Source organism: Paecilomyces variotii, assembly GCF_004022145.1.
Source record: "Paecilomyces variotii strain CBS 101075 chromosome Unknown C8Q69scaffold_10, whole genome shotgun sequence".
NCBI lineage: Eukaryota > Fungi > Ascomycota > Eurotiomycetes > Eurotiales > Thermoascaceae > Paecilomyces > Paecilomyces variotii.
Window position 1 is genome coordinate 770,111 of NW_021167149.1, and position 16,924 is coordinate 787,034.

At 50.9% G+C, this 16,924-nt stretch overlaps 4 protein-coding genes across 4 annotated transcripts; 3 read left to right on the plus strand and 1 right to left on the minus strand.

Annotated features, from left to right (window-relative positions):
- Window positions 1–400: 400 nt before the first annotated feature.
- On the plus strand, window positions 401–2,252 carry C8Q69DRAFT_406262 (hypothetical protein; the record flags this gene model as incomplete). The annotated part of the gene is made up of 2 exons (XM_028628112.1): window positions 401–2,112; window positions 2,177–2,252. 2 exons carry the CDS (start codon window positions 401–403, stop codon window positions 2,250–2,252), a joined length of 1,788 nt encoding a protein of 595 aa, XP_028483007.1.
- Window positions 2,253–2,849: 597 nt separating this feature from the next.
- C8Q69DRAFT_476049 (putative xanthine dehydrogenase HxA) lies at window positions 2,850–7,602 on the plus strand. The gene is made up of 4 exons (XM_028631237.1): window positions 2,850–3,407; window positions 3,527–3,730; window positions 3,793–5,750; window positions 5,804–7,602. Exons 1-4 carry the CDS (start codon window positions 3,174–3,176, stop codon window positions 7,485–7,487), a joined length of 4,080 nt encoding a protein of 1,359 aa, XP_028483008.1. The 5' UTR covers window positions 2,850–3,173; the 3' UTR covers window positions 7,488–7,602.
- A 368-nt stretch (window positions 7,603–7,970) lies between these two features.
- C8Q69DRAFT_68010 (plasma membrane fusion protein prm1) lies at window positions 7,971–10,431 on the minus strand. The gene has a single exon (XM_028633919.1). The coding sequence runs from the start codon at window positions 10,195–10,197 to the stop codon at window positions 8,014–8,016; it is 2,184 nt and encodes a 727-aa protein (XP_028483009.1). The 5' UTR covers window positions 10,198–10,431; the 3' UTR covers window positions 7,971–8,013.
- Window positions 10,432–14,776: 4,345 nt separating this feature from the next.
- On the plus strand, window positions 14,777–15,278 carry C8Q69DRAFT_476053 (hypothetical protein). Its single transcript, XM_028631238.1, has 2 exons — window positions 14,777–15,204; window positions 15,257–15,278. The coding sequence occupies exon 1, from the start codon at window positions 14,893–14,895 to the stop codon at window positions 15,181–15,183; it is 291 nt and encodes a 96-aa protein (XP_028483010.1). The 5' UTR covers window positions 14,777–14,892; the 3' UTR covers window positions 15,184–15,204; window positions 15,257–15,278.
- The last annotated feature ends 1,646 nt before the right edge of the window (window positions 15,279–16,924 follow it).

Sequence of the window (16,924 nt, forward strand, 5' to 3'; positions counted from 1 at the left end):
ACCCTGGCGTCACCGCCTTTAGATAACGGCAGTAACTATGCCTATTCTGGACACCGCCGGAACAACATTGATACTCCCTGCTCAGCCTCGCGCACCGCCGCGCGTGGCGTCTCCCACGCCTGATCGCGTGTTTGCATAGAAAGAAGGATCAGGAAGTACTGAACGAGCCCGACTCGCTCAGTGTTCGTCGTTCTCCCGCGTGGATTCCGTGAGTTTTGAGGGCCCAATGATCATCCCATCTGCCTGAGAGCACAAACTAATGCACAGATCTAGCCTCTACTTCACGGTCGAGGCGGGCAGTCCACCAGGAGACGAGTGCCATCTTTCCTCATCTTGAATCCCCCCGGCCCCTGGCCTTCCGCTCGTTCTCAGGCTCCGGGACCTTTTCCCCGACGTGAAGATGATTCCTCATCGCACCATCTCCCTCGTTGCTATCGTCGTTTTCTTTGCCTTTCTGCTACTGATCTTCTCTTCTACTCCGATCTCCGATCAATCGTCGTCACCAGTCTTCGGGCCTGCCAAATATGTTCCGCATCCGAAGCTGCCATCCTTGAGCAACATCCGCTTCCCGTTTCGTCCAGCAGCGCACCGTCCTCCGGAACAGAAGAACAGTACCAGCGGAGAGTCCAGCTGGTTTAGTGACTGGAGCTGGCTCAATCCCTTCTCGTCATCTATCACCCTGGACGAGAACCGCTCCGTCCTGCCACCGCTGCGGGAGCGGCCCCCGGTTTACACCTATTATGACAACAATGGACAGAATGACAAGGACGAGCAGGCAGCAGATAGCAAGCTGCTTCTGGCCTGGCGGAGGGCGTGGTTTGCGCAGGGCTTCCGTCCGGTTGTCCTGAGTCGTGGAGAGGCGATGAACAACCAACTCTACGAGGCTGTGCAGAGACTCAAGTTGGATCCCCAGCTGGAAGCTCATTTCTTTAGTTGGCTGGCTTGGAGCCACATGGGCACAGGCATCCTTGCAGACTGGCGGTGTTTCCCCATGGCTAAGTATGACGACGAGCTGCTGTCGTATCTGCGCCGTGGTGCTGTCCCTACTCATATCACCCGCTTCGAAAACCTCGATAGCGGGCTTTTTGCAGGAGAGAAGACGCGCATTGACGAGGCCCTCAAGGAGGCGATCAAGAACGCGAACGATCACGCTAAATCCATCACCGAAATTATCCCGCCCGATTTCTTCAAAGTAGAGCAGCCCAGTGCGCTGGCTTTCTACGATTCCGCAACTATCACGTCCCACTACCCGACCCTCGCTGAGAAGCACGTGGACTCTTCCGCTGCAGGCCGCCTCGCGTTGACGGAATTAATTAACTCTCATTTGCACAATACTTTCCAGAACACCTTCGTCTCCGGTATTGCTGTTCTCAAACCGTTCCCGGAACATACCACCGCCCTGGTCGAGCCGGTGCTGCTCCTCGCAAAGGCCCTCATCCAATGTCCTCCGTCGACACTGCCTACCTCGTGTCCCCCCAATCGTCCCAAATGCGTTCCCTGCGCCTCAGCCAAGGCGATGCCGATCACCCAGCCGTCCGTATTCAAAAACACTTCTGAGATCTTCACGATTGGTGCCATCCCGCACCCGTATACCTTGATCAGTCTGCTGAAGGGATCTGATGATATCAGCACCCGGTATATTCGACGAGAGACACAGCGTGATCAGTGGTTGAAGGAAGTCACCCTCGACTTGCTTGGCACAGAACGTGGAGGCCCTTCCCGAGTAGTGACATTCAAAGAGGCCGTCGCTGGAGACGCTGCGGTCCCTCGTTCGCTATGGATGACTGTCGAATCCCTTCCAGCTAAAGCGGGAGAGGGTCTTTCGCCCTCTCTTCTGGACGAGATGGAGTGGCAATTTGGATTTGCTATCCCGCGGAACACACAAGCGGGCGAGAAGAAGGAGAAGGAGAAGGAGACGAGGGAGACGAAGGAGACGAAGGATGGAAAGGGCGCCGTAGGTGCCAAGGATGGTGTCGACAGAGAATATATTCTGCTCGACAAGGCTCGAGAAGTACTCAGGAGCAAAGACACAAACCGGATTGGTGTCCGAGACGTGGCTGAAGCCTGGAATCTTGCCGATACTGAGGCATGGCGCTTCGTGAGGGCTTATCGGTAAGTTGAAGATCCGTGTATCTTTACATCTCTTGGTGGCCGACTAACTTTGCTGTAATGACAGGGCCCGAAGTGTGGTCGAGCGCAAGAAGTGGGAGGAAGAGGAAAAGAACTTTGTCGGCGCGCGCATGGAAGAGTAGATGAACCATCAATCTCTTCTCGTATATGAGGCGCCGCGCCAAGCTTTAGGACACGCATCTAATTTCCTTTTCTCTTGTCGGGTCATCTACTTTCTCTGTTTAGCATACCAAGTATTCGGCCTTTTGTATATTTCCACTTGCTTTCCTTGTTATGGAGATTCGGACCGGCGTCTATATCTGAGTCTTCTTTGGGAGGTCTACATGTACCTTCCTCAATGGCTGGGAGTAAAAGCGATATGTTTACGGATCAGACAGCTCTCTAGAGATTATTTACTGTCCTTCCAAGGACACCGGATCTGAATTCAGCTACCTGCACTGCAGCAGCAGTCGACGCTTTTGCCTTATTCTGGGTTGAACGAGGTGAGATGATGACGAAACCTTTTAATTATTCAAGATATTCTTCAATCCTCGGCTTCGAAACTGAATAATTAAAGTCGCATCTTCAGCAAGGCGAACACACGAAGGAGGCGTGAATCCTGTAGCTAATAATAATAATATACAGCAGCCGAGACTTGGCCTGTCGGCAGGTGGCGATCCCCGCACAGGAGGTCGGCGATAAGCTCCCGGCGTGGAGAGGCCGGCGGAGTCCCGATAAGTAAGTGAAGCCTAAGCAGGTCGGTTGATGATTATCGATTGCTTGCTTTGATGGTCATTCTCATCCAGATCGGTATTCTGGACAGCTTCTTTCTTCTCTCTTTTCTCTTTCTTTCATAAATCTCCTCTGTTCGGACCCCCCTTGTGGTTGGTAGTTTTGTATATTCAATCATCCCTACTCTCGATTCCAGACGATCTCCACTCGACTCCGCCCAACGGCCAGACCGATAATTAGCTTGATGATCATCAATCACATCGCAACAGTCTACCTCTCTTGAAGTAAGATATCCTGACATCAACGTCCTCGACAGCAATTAGCTCTTCGGTATGGCTCCAGGTGTCGTTGACACGCCGCACCCTGCGGTAGCCCCCGATAAGGCTGTATCGCTGGCACGCTTGACGGAGGACTACGACGACACTCTGCGCTTCTACCTCAACGGGACGAAGATCACGTTGGATTGTGTCGATCCGGAAATCACACTTCTCGAGTATCTAAGAGGGATAGGGTTAACGGGAACGAAACTCGGATGTGCTGAGGGCGGCTGTGGTGCTTGTACAGTGGTATGTTTTTCATCAACCACTAGGACTAGATTACATATGTCTCCTTTCTTTCCCTCTTTTCCCCCGCGGGCTTATAGTACAGGAGACCTATGTACTGGGAGATCTCTGACAGGTAACAGGTTGTGTCACATATAAATCCGACGACAAAAAAGCTCTACCATGCATCCGTCAACGCTTGCCTGGCACCCTTGGTCAGTGTGGATGGGAAACATGTCATCACCGTCGAAGGCATTGGAGATGTTAAGAATCCACATGCGATCCAGCAGAGGATGGCTGTCGGGAATGGAAGCCAATGTGGTTTCTGTACGCCGGGCATTGTGATGGTAAAACGACCAGATTATCATTGTCTCGCAAATACAGCTGAACTGATTGTGGTATTTGACAGAGTCTCTATGCACTTATTCGTAACAACCCTGAACCTTCTGAACATGTCGTGGAAGAGGCATTCGATGGGAATCTTTGTCGGTGTACGGGCTATCGACCTATCTTAGATGCGGCGCAGAGCTTCTCTGTCACAAAGGGCTGCGGGAAAGCCCTTGCCAATGGCGGGAGCGGCTGTTGTATGGAACAGCAGAATGGGTCAGGTGGATGTTGTAAGAGCTCGACGGCGGACGAACCCATCAATGGCGATGGGCCTACGTTTGCGCGACCAGACTTCATTCCTTACAACCCCGACACGGAATTGATATTTCCGCCCGCACTGAAGAAACACCAATTCAAGCCTCTGGCCTTTGGAAACAAGAGAAAGAAGTGGTACAGGCCAACAACATTACAACAACTTCTAGAGATCAAGAGTGTGTATCCATCCGCGAAACTCATTGGAGGAAGTACGGAGACGCAGATCGAGGTAAAGTTCAAGGCAATGCGATACGATGCATCTGTATATGTGGGGGATATTGCGGAGCTGCGTCAATACAGTCTTAAGGACGATCATCTGGAGTTGGGTGCCAATGTCTCGTTGACAGACTTGGAGAATATCTGTGACGAAGCTCTCAAACTCTATGGTCCTGTCAGAGGTCAGCCTTTTAAGGCGATCAAAAAGCAGCTTCGTTACTTTGCAGGGCGTCAGATTCGAAATGTCGCGTCGCCGGCAGGGAATTTGGCGACTGCGTCTCCAATATCGGATCTCAACCCAGTCTTTGTGGCTACGAATACAACCCTTGTCGCTAAATCTTTGGGGAAAGAAACAGAAATTCCGATGACGCAGTTCTTCAAAGGATATAGAACCACTGCTCTTCCACCCGACGCTGTCATTGCCAGTCTCCGTATTCCGGTCGCCAGCGACAAAGGCGAGTTCATTCGAGCATACAAGCAGTCGAAGCGAAAAGATGACGATATCGCTATTGTAAATGCTGCCCTCCGCGTGTCATTGTCAGAATCGAACAACGTTAAGAGCTGCAGTCTGGTGTATGGTGGCATGGCACCCATGACTGTCTCTGCGAAAACGGCTGAAGAGTATCTGGTGGGAAAGAAATTTACCGATCCATCTACCCTGGAAGGCGTCATGAATGCTTTGGAACAGGATTTTGACCTGAGATTTGGAGTTCCTGGCGGCATGGCCACCTACCGAAAAACTCTCGCCATGTCATTTTTCTACCGCTTCTATCACGACGTACTTTCCAAACTGGAGGCCAAGGCGCTGGGAGCTGACCAGGAAGCAATTGAAGAGATTGAAAGAGCTATATCTACTGGCAAGAAAGACCACGATGCTTCTGTGGCGTATCAACAGAGAATCTTGGGAAAGCCAACAGCCCATGTGTCTGCATTGAAGCAGTGTACTGGACAAGCTCAGTACACGGATGATATTCCAAACCAAAAGAACGAGCTCTATGGCTGCTTGGTGCTTTCTACGAAGGCTCATGCAAAGATTCTCAATGTGGATGCCTCGGCAGCATTGGACATACCAGGTGTCTTTGATTACATCGACCACACCTCCCTTCCAAGTCCAGAAGCAAACTGGTGGGGTGCGCCCAACCGTGACGAGGTGTTCTTTGCTGTAGATAAAGTCACAACCGCAGGCCAACCAATTGGTATCATCTTGGCGAACTCCGCAAAGGTTGCAGAGGCAGCTGCAAGAGCCGTCAAGGTCGACTACGAAGAATTGCCGGCAATTTTGACTATTGAGGAGGCCATCGAAGCGGACTCTTATTTTGAGCATTACCGATATATTAAGAATGGCGATCCCGAATCTGCTTTCAAAAGTGCCGACCATGTCTTCTCCGGTGTCTCGAGAATGGGTGGTCAAGAACATTTCTACTTGGAGACACAGGCATGCGTCGCTATCCCCAAGGCCGAGGATGGTGAGATGGAGATCTGGAGCAGTACGCAGAATCCCACTGAAACGTAAGTACACTATACGTATTATATCAGAAGTGACCATTACTGACTTCGGGCAGTCAAACATACGTTGCTCAAGTGGCTGGTGTAGCTGCAAACAAAGTTGTATCTCGGGTGAAGCGCCTGGGAGGCGGTTTCGGTGGAAAAGAGACCAGATCGATACAGTTGGCTGGCATTTGTGCCGCCGCTGCCGCTAAGGTCAAGCGACCGGTCCGTTGTATGCTCAACCGTGATGAGGATATCGTTACCTCCGGACAGCGACATCCTTTCCTGTGCCGATGGAAAGTTGGAGTCAGTAACGAAGGAAAGCTTCTTGCTCTAGACGCTGACATCTTCGCCAACGGCGGCCACACACAAGATTTGTCCGGCGCTGTAGTGGAGAGATCACTGTCCCATGCAGATGGAGTGTACAACATCCCCAATGTCCATGTGCGCGGACGCGTATGCAAGACGAATACCATCTCCAACACGGCGTTCCGCGGTTTTGGTGGCCCTCAGGGTCTTTTCTTCGCCGAGTCTTTTGTGTCCGAAATCGCAGACCACTTGAATATTCCAGTTGAGGAGTTCCGCGCGCTTAATATGTACAACCCTGGTGACAAGACACATTTTCGCCAGGAACTCAAAGACTGGCACGTTCCTCTGATGTACAAGCAAGTTATGGAGGAGAGTTCATACAAGGAACGTCGGAAAGCGGTGGAAGAGTACAACAGAACTCACAAATGGTCCAAGCGAGGCCTAGCTATCGTTCCGACAAAGTTCGGCATTTCTTTTACTGCTCTATTTCTGAACCAGGCAGGTGCTCTGGTCCATATTTACCATGATGGAAGCGTGCTGGTGGCCCATGGTGGAACTGAGATGGGCCAGGGACTCCACACCAAGATGACTATGATCGCCGCTGAGGCACTGCAGGTCCCCTTGGAGGATGTCTTTATCTCAGAGACAGCAACCAATACGGTTGCGAACACTTCATCCACAGCTGCCTCGGCAAGTTCTGATCTGAACGGTTATGCGATCTTTAATGCCTGCCAGCAAATTAATCATCGTCTTCGCCCGTACCGGGAGAAGATGCCTAATGCATCTATGAAAGAATTGGCTCATGCGGCTTACTTCGACAGAGTGAACCTTTCTGCCCAAGGATACTACCGTACGCCGGATATCGGCTACACCTGGGGTGAGAACAAGGGCCAGATGTTCTTCTACTTCACCCAAGGTGTCACAGCGGCTGAAGTGCAGATAGACACACTGACTGGCGACTGGACACCTCTACGCGCCGATATTAAGATGGACGTAGGCCGCAGCATCAACCCAGCAATCGACTATGGCCAGATCGAAGGCGCTTTTATCCAAGGCCAAGGCCTTTTTACTACAGAAGAATCCCTCTGGCACCGTGCCTCCGGTCAGATCTTCACCAAGGGACCGGGGAACTACAAAATTCCCGGTTTCCGGGATATTCCGCAGGTCTTCAACGTCAGCCTGCTCAAAGATGTCGAGTGGGAGAATCTTCGAACGATCCAGCGTTCGCGCGGCGTTGGCGAACCCCCGCTCTTCATGGGTAGCGCCGTCTTCTTTGCTATCCGCGATGCGCTCAAAGCTGCCCGGCGGCAATGGGGCGTCACAGACGTCTTGAGTCTGCAAAGTCCAGCAACGCCCGAACGCATTCGAGTCAGCTGTGCTGATCCAATCGTCGAACGAGCCAGGGTTCTTCCGAAGGAGGGCGAGAAGAGTTTCTTCGTGGCTATCTAGATGACACTCTAGGATATCCGACATACCGAGAAGCGTCCTCAAAGCTCCCTTAGATTACAATTATATACAATAACTAGACAAGTAGCAAATTTGAATTCATAATGTTCACTCGAGTCCAGGTAATAATTTTTCTTCTCGTACGTACGATAATGATAGTTACTTGAGCTCAGTAGAGTAGCGAATCTCCAACGACCTTCAGGTTGACCCGAACATCCTATTCTAGTAACTATAACTATGGTGAGCTAATTGATGCAGCATCGAGAAATATTAATACAGTAACTGAGCTCCGTAGTGTTTATTATGATTCTAGGCAGAGGCTTAAGATCAGGAGAAAGAAAGAAAGAAAGAAAAAAAGCCGACAACAACAAATGCTCCTCCAACAGAATAAATCACAAATGAGATGCGATTATTACATGCAAATCCGTTGCAGTATTTTCTAGAATGAAACCTCCCAACATAAAGAATGCCAATCTGGTCAAGAAACAAGGGGGAAAAATGAACGACCATTTCGTTGTTTTATACAAACTCAAAACTTCTCACCGTACTCGACGTAACTACTCTCGCGAACAGCAGCGGCGGCATTATCGACCTTCAAGGCCGAGTCGTAGTTTCGTTGGCCTGCAAACCCGACTTTCTCATCTGGATAGTGGTCTTCGTCGCTGTCGTGGGCTACTACTCCTCTGGACACTGTAGGCATAGCAGTGAGTGGCACGTCAGTGAAGCCGTTCGCGTCTGAGAGACCGTTGCCATTATTGGGGTTGATATTCCAGGCATGGTTGTGGGTGATTCCGGCGCCTTCACCGCGCGTTCTTTCGCGAGTCCACCAGAGGGTGAGGGCGCGGATGATACCGATGAGGAGGATGAGGACCCATATAAGGAGGATGATGCTGGATATGATGGTTTCGGTCTTGATTTCGTCTGCGAGCTTGTCGACGACTCGTACTACGGCTTCGCTGATCTTGTTGCTTGTCTGGTCCCCTGGATCTGCCAGGAAGCTATTTCCCGGGTCGGAGTTGTCGCTGGCAATGCTGGCTGCTGCTCCTAGGGAGAAAGTGTCGTTGGGCATGAGGGGGAAATCAACACGAGCGTGGTCTGACACCCAGTCGAGGCCCTTTTGAATACCTTCGATCTTCAGACCGATCAGGCAGTTGAAGACTTCTTTGATAGGTTCATAGAGGAGCGTACCGCCGAAGGTCTCATTGAGGACTTTGGTTGTCTCGTCGACGAACGCGTTGAGCGTGTCATTCAGAGCCGTTGTGCTCGTGTTGACCCAGCCGAGCACATCTTTGTTGATGTCGTTGTTGGTTGTTTCGATGACTTTGTTGACTCCTATGGCCCATTGCTCTGAGGCGTTGTTCAGCGAGTCCACTACCTTGTCAGCAAAAGCGCTGACTTGGTCGGTCAACTCGGGAACGGTCTTCTCGACGCTTCTCAGTAGGATGTACTGGCACAGACAGGAGAAGAGGCCAGCGATCGCGAGACTGAGCACGAAGAGAGCCGGGGTCGAGGTCGCATATGCGAACACCCAGCGAACGAGGATCTGTCTCCGACTGTTGCTGAATCGACTGGCGGCTTTGATACCTGCTGTTGAAGTATAAGGGCGGGAGACGATGTAGACAACGTCCATCGGGTCGTGGGCGTCCCTTCGAACGAGTTGCGAACGATCTTTCATCGAGCGCCAGCGACGGATCTCGCGCCAGGCCATGGGGATGCAAGCCAGGACGGCGGCGATGACTAGAACGGCAATGAAGATCTTTCGCGCCAAGTTGACAAGGTCCGCCACGCCGTTAAAGAAGCTATTGATTCCATCATTATCGTTGCAGAAGGAGAGTTGTTCCTTTGCCGGCACAGGGAATACGGAGCGGTCGAATTTATACTGGACTGTGGACTCATTGATAAGCTTCTTCAGCTCTTCGAACGGTAGCCGGATCACGTTGTCTGTGAAGTTCTGAACCTGCTTGAAGTTCGGGAGGGAACTGTTGATCTTGTTGATGTCATCGTCGATCGACGATGGAAGTTGGAGATGGTCGAGCTTGTCGAGAGAGCCATTCACGTCCAAGGTAGGAATCTGTTTGTCCGCACCCAAAGCACTGGTGACGGAGTTTATATCCTTGATGAAATCATTGAGACTGCTCTGGAAAGTGTCGATAGTTGAGTGGATATCACTGCCGATATCTGGGAGAGTCTTGTTGAGGAAGTCCGAGGCATCTTTGATCAAGCTGAGAGCGACTTCTGCGCTGCCTCGCACAGCTAGAGTGATGAGGCACAGGTAAGTCGATGTCATCGTGTTGATGAAGAATACAACAAGCTCCTCCACACCGGTCACGGTCAGCGTCAGCATAGACATGAGGCCATTGACTGCTTTCTCAACGCCGCTGGCCGTCAACTCGTTCACTCCTTGTGACATGTAATGCGGCATCGATGCCATTGCGCTGCCCATCGACTCGACGGTCGTGCATGCTGATAACGCCTCTCGCTTGGCGGAAGCCATGTCGTTATTCAAGCTTGATACAGCCAACAAGGTTCGCGCGAGGACCAGAAGGAGCAATATCGTCCACCTGTTGATCCATACTTGCGACAGACGCGATCGTAGTCCCAGATACGGTGTGATGCCGTCGGGGTGCAGCGGCTGCGCAGAACCTTGGGGATCGTGCGCAGCATATGGAGGGAGTAATGGAAATATCGATCTTCCAGATCGTAAGAATGGCATGGTGAAAGAGCCGAGAAAGATAATGACTGTATCTCTGACGACCAGCGCCGAAATACGTCGAATGCAAATTAAGAGCTTGCCGTGACGCTGAACAGGTGTTTTTCAACTGTATAATCTGGAGGAATCGAAAGGTTGTAATAACCTATATCAAGAAGAGGACTGCAAAAAAAAAGAGTATGCTGTAGAAGATAGGAAGAGTAGAGTCAACTGGCGCTACACTGTATGCCAGACAATGAATGTAGAAGCGCTCTATCGAATCTATTGAACGTGAATAGCAGATTCAACAAAGGAAATTCGTGATTAACATAAAGGCCAACAACAATAAAGCGACAAGCTCAGTGAAATGAAAAAGCCATTGTAGGAAAATAATAGAAGAGCTAAGACCGTCAACTCGAATCAAAGACGATGAAAAATCGCCTATAAAGAAACACCTACCTAGGTATTCATGGCCGCGACTGGGCGAGACGCCTAGTACTTCCGCATCGTGTACAACCAGTCACCGGAGCAGGCCGCAGACGATGCCAGACACCAGGAACTCCCAGAGCCCGATATAGTCTGAGTCATGGATTCGCATATCGAATGCTGAACTCCTACAGGTCGATCGTAAAGAGCCTGCAAAGCGCTGCAGGCCAAAAATAGCGCCATGATCGGGGCGCTTGCACGATGCTTTCTAGCCATTCATTTGTTCTCCGCTCAGACGATCAGCGACACCAAGGTCGCGACCTCTCGATACTGCAGCTAGTTCGATTAGCTACTGCAATCCAATCTGAAACTAGGCTACTTGTTTCTTCAGCCATTATTTCTTGGGGTAGACTAGAATAGCGTTCCAAGCTTCTGGGATGCTAAGAGTGAATCATCGAAGGCCTCGCGGACAACACAAGTTCGGCCAATATTTTGTTCGCGCACGTAAAAATAGCTGATGACACGAAACAACTTAGCCTGCGAGCCAATTCCTAATGATCCACAGGTCCTGGCCCATTGTTCGCCTTGGAAAATGTTCTGTCGGGCGCTTGAAACATTGCCAGCCCATCATGGACGGCGGGTAGGATGGCGCTGAGGCAAAGAAGTACAAGTCAGATATAATGCGTCGCGATCCAATCAATAACAGATGTCCATCATTATTTGACACGTTAACGAGAATGCTGCAGCGTATAGATTTGGCGTCAGACCCGTTCAAGTCGTGCTCCTCGCAGACGAGTCTGCACTAAATACTGAAATAAATATCCATCGATTCCTAGTCATGGCCAAGAGAACATCCGCAGCATCACTCACGTCTCAGACAATTGGGTTTATTCTTATAGTGACGCATGCCCCTTAAGTAATGTATCGGGGCTGATATCCATTACACGTCTAACCTGTCTTCAAAACGCCGCGGTAATTCAGATTGTGGCCTTGTAACTCTCCGGATATACTGACAGAGCTTCACTGAACACGTTCCTTCGAACTTCTCAACGGGCAGTTTCGATATTTCTTAACACACGTTGAGATCAGTAATGACTCGGCTTCTCGCCTGGATGCAATATCGTCGAATGGACAAACCCAGTCTCGGTCATCATTCTTTTCTTTGGCCATCTCGGCCCCTGAAATACCATTGATGGACCATCTTCTGCTTTTCTCTGTATCCACCGATAGCTTCATGCTCTCGAACTAGCATTATGGATAAGTATCGCCGTACTTCTACTCTCGCTCAACTGATTCTAGGTTTAGGATGTAGATAGGGATTGTCATCAAGACCAGGCGAGTAGATATCCTAGACAAAGGTAGCACGCATTATTGTACCTAGGCAACCAGTGGTATTGTTTTCTTTGTAGCAATAACATTGATATGATACTGAAGAGCCCATATTTTCTGACCCAGGAGTCCGCCCCTATGTTATTCTGGGCTTTTTCACCAGCCGCGTCTGCTCAAAGAAACAACACCACACCACAACAAGAAAACTTTCACATCACTAGCCTCCACACCTGCGGCTTCACACTTCGCGGCTTATCCTATCCACACAATCTCATTCGCCCATAGCTATACTCCTGTGCGGCTTGACTCCTGTATGCTGAGAACTGTGCAGTATATGATAATAGGATCACAAGACGCGTTTAAAGGTAAGAATACAAACATGGAGAATGTACTCTGCGACATACGAAGCAGGCTGTTCATATCCATACACACCATAAATGAATATCCGCTTATTTTTATACAGATGGGCACTGGCAGCAGCTCAGAACAGTCTGGCGAAGAGACACTATGTCTGCTCGTGGATGACTGGAGAGAAGAAGAGCCATCAACCGTGCTCCTCAACGACGACGACGTGCCCTTTGATGGACCTCTCGACGACTGCTTGAATCCAAGAAGTCGTTTACTGGAGTTTCGTTTCAAATTCCCAGTCAACTTCCCCGGGGGCAAGCATAGATTCTTGAACATTACCCAGAGTCTCCTTTCAAACAAGGCAACCCTTGGCATCAAGACATTGTTTCTAGGGAAGAGTGCTCGAGGCTATGTAGATGACCTCAAAAAGTCAAGATATGGCCGCGTCAAGTGGAGCGATATAATCATGGTCCATGGCTGCCAGGTTTCCTGGACGGAGGACAGGCAAGGCTCTAGCATAACCAACTTCAAATTTCAGATAGACGAGGATGAATTTGCTGTTGCCATTGTTGACAGAGAACATCCGATTTTCTTCGGCAATCTGAATAATGATAAGGTAAGTCTACCAACTTGCTTCCCTCTTCATCTCATTTACTTACATATATGGAATGCAGCGGAAGTTTGTAGATGCCATAACCGTCCCCATTCGAATCTTACTCCGAGTCACATGGTGGAAGGAGCTCTTTGGGAATGCCGGAATCGACCTCTCTTCAGGCTCACTCTCTACAAGAGAGTCTGATGATTCCGAGGAGATCAGCCCTGAAGATCAATGGTGGTGGCCGATTGTACTAGAAGCACAACAAAGGTCCAAAGCAAAGGCTAAAGCCGCAGCACTATCAGCATCCACTAGCCTTCCTGCGGCTGAGGAGGATGCACAGGAATCTTCCGGAGCTGTGAAGAAAAGGCTCAAAAAGAACAAGGGCAAGAAACGAAAGGCCAATCACAGAAACCGTGCGAGGAACACGACCCGGACTTCTGATGCGGACGTGAAGACTGAGAAAGAAAAACAACAAACACTGCAGTCTCCTTCAAATCCTCCTTCACCCACTTCACCTGATTACCTTTCTGCATATGAAGCTCTTCCGTCTTATGACACGCTGAACCCCAAGTCTGAAGATCAAGAAGGCCCAGCAGTGAGCGACTCTGGCATGGTCACTTGTCCTACATCTCCCATTAAAGAGACAGAACACCTTTACGGGGCTGATCCCACTACAGGACCTGTCCCTGAGACGGTGCTTCACGAGACTCGTCTTTCTCATTCTTCGATCCCTCAGTCCCCTCTTCTCCAATCTCCTGTTGCTACTCCTCCTACAACCCATTTGTCTGAAGGAACCTTAGAAGTTACTTCTGTGCCTGAGGGAATTATTTTCAGCCACGACTCCTTGCCAGAAGGCCGTGTTCCTAGGGTCTCTTTGCCCACAGAGCCTCTGATTGAGACCACTCCTGGAGAATCTACTCCTCGTGACACAGTATCTGCTGCTATCTCTCCTGAATCTCCGCTCTCTCCCCAGCAGGACGCTGTTCTGCCCGAGAGTGAGTCCTCAGAAACTTGGATGGCCTCAAAGACAGAACATTCGAGCGAGGACCGTTTTAAGGATCCCCGGAAAGTTGAAATTCTTGCTAGCAACACCACTACCACCGAAAGACAGGACCAAGATCCTTCTTCTATCTTACTTTCCCACCCAAGCGGAACATCTTCCGTGAGGAAGGAGGTCAGTTTTGCGGAAGACCCAAATCAAAACCAAAACATTGATACTGTGAAATCTCCTGCCGTGGAACTCATATCCAAAACACAGCAGAGTCAGGATTCCCCTGACACCCAGAAGGATCCCAAACCAGATAACAGTACTGCGAGTACCAAGACCGGCATGGCGAAAAAGAAGCACGCGAAGAAGAAGAAGCGTTCCCGTCGTCAGCAGACAGATCCAGTCACAGAACAGGATGCTGAACATCAGCCTTGCGTGTCGCAGACACCAGCACAGTCATGTCCAGCCTCGCAGTCATCCCGTCCAGCTTCAGCTCTAAACACGACTCAGGTACCCATTTCAAGTTCTGATTCTCCGTCACTGCAACCCAATTTGAGAGACCCTAAAGCTACTCCTGGAACCCTTACCAAAGACTCCAAATCTTCTCTTGACCCTCTTGCTTCGGAATACGTGCCTAACTTCAAGCCAGTCCAGAAGACGGTCGCCCTACCAGAAACATCCAAAGCGCCTGACTCCAATGTATCGTCGAAGAAAAAGAAGGCATCTTCATCTACAAGGGCCAGAGCCAATACCTCACCATCAAAGTCGGCAGCTGCCAAGGGTCCTTCAGTTAATGTCTCCAGCATGAGCTCTCAACACAATGTCTCTCCTTCACCACATTCTAGCCAGCCAACGTTGACTGACGATATCATCACACAATCTCTTACACATCTACAGGACGATCAACGCAACGCACTGCTGGCTTCCAGGAGAAACTCCACGACGTCCTTTTTTGCAAGCTCTACATTGGATACAGCAACACATCGCGGTCGTGAGGTCACAGCCTCCAGATCGGACCACACAGAGAAACATGCTAGGAACCAAGGTTCTGATGGCATTAATGCAGGCAGCTCAGTCTTTGAAAGCACTGGTTCTTTTGAACGTATTCTCCTTCGCAATGAACACTCTGCGGTATCCGGCCAAGCTTCATCCCATTCTGCTCAAAGGTCTTCCTCTCCTACTCGACGCGCCTCCATTTCCAGCCAACGTTCTGCTGCTTCAACGAATAGCCACCAGACCGGCCATCTCTCTTCTAGTCCTGACCGCAGCAGACTGCCTCCAATTCAAGAAGCGACGAGAGAACACGGACAGCGTGATATAACTTCCTTGACTGGTAATCACTCTGCATACGCACTAAGTCACAGTCACCCGGAGCCTGATAGCACCGAGCTCACCGCAAGGGATCCTGAAGATACCTCTACCTGTCAAACACCAACAAACCTCCAAATCCCACAGGGAGCATTCACCACAAGCCCCGTCCAAACACAAGGCAATCCTCCTGCAACGTCACAGCTTATCGGTAGCCATGGCCCTCCCGCTCCGCCATCTACTACTCGAGCACTGCCATCGATTTTCGGACAAGGTGGTCCAGTCGTTCGTCGACCGGCAGGCTTCTTTTGGCAACTCGATAGCCATGGCTTTCCATGTGCGAAGGCCGACTGTGACAAGCGTTGCAGCTCTTGGGATGGCGCTTCGGTCGTCTGCCCGCGGTGCGGACCGTTCTCTGAGGTCCGATACTGCAATCAAGAACACCTTTATGAGGACATCAAGCCTCATTGGGCATTCTGCGGGCAGATGACCTTCTGCCATCCCTGCCGGGAGAGTACGATTCCCCGGCGTCAGAAGGAAGGGCCTCCTCTGCTGCCCAGCTATCACAACTGGGACACCCCAGAGCGGCATCGCCAAGCCGTCTACCATGCCACCAACTCTGGTGGTGACTACTTCATCTTCGCCGACTGGGCGGAGTTTGTGACGGCTGGGCAGCCAGCCAACAACGTGGGTGTGCGATGCACCAACCGGGTGCTCGCAGTCGTCAATTTTGACGAGCCGGGAGAGAAGGACCGGTTCCGTCGGGTGCTGGGGGTTTGCCTCTTCGGTAAGCCGAACCCCCTGTTTATATAGTTCCTCACATCCCGATATAAAGTCCATTCACTAACATACCATCCCCTCTCAACAGCCTCCATCGAGGTTTTCGACCTCGTGGACTACATGTTCCGTCTCATTCGAGACAACCTCCGGTCTCGGGGCCTCTGGTCCGGCGAGCTCGACAAGGCGCTGCGATACCAAATGCAGCACGAGCTCGCCGTGGCTGTGAGCCCCGAGACCAGCGGGCAACGCCATGCCTGCGAAACGGAGTGGGACGGACGCAACAGGCGTCGCTGCGGGGACCCGGTCTGCCGCGCCGAGTACCGCCCGCTCCTGGGCGACCAAAGGATGGGTCGTGGCTTCGTCGGCCTGTGCGACTACATGGAGTCCAACCACTGGCTCCTGCGCGCGGCGAGGCGCACCCATCCCGAGGTCACCCAGGTGGCGGCGCGGACTCGGGGCGAAGGATTCGGGGACGTTGCAGAGGAGGACAGGAGGCTGTTCCGCCGGGGAGAGGGGTGGGACGGGGCCGGGACCGGGGAGATGGAGATCGAGGGAGTCAATGCTTGAGTGTGATCCTTTTCCATTATTGGAAAAGGGTCTGAACTCGCAGCGATGACCTCGATCGATGAAGTCCTCCCGGTTCTTGGTGCCCGGGCCCAGGGATACGGTGTTTGGCGTTTGGTGTTTTGGTCTTTGTGTGTTTTCTTTGGTTTTTTGTCTTGTTTTGTTTTGTTTTTTACTGCCCTTGAAGATTCCCAGTCTTGTACATTTCCCCTTTCGTCCCCATTCGCGCCGTTTGTTTCTTTTTCACCCCCTTGCCCTTACGATACCCAGTCTTGTTTGCTTTCTGTTTCTAGTTTTGTTTTCTTTCCGCGCCGTCAGACCGGGTTACTGCCCGTGTCTTTCCCTTCTATGTTTGATAGTAATGTTTATTCCTTGGTTTCTTTGATGTACATGCAATCTCGACCAGAGGC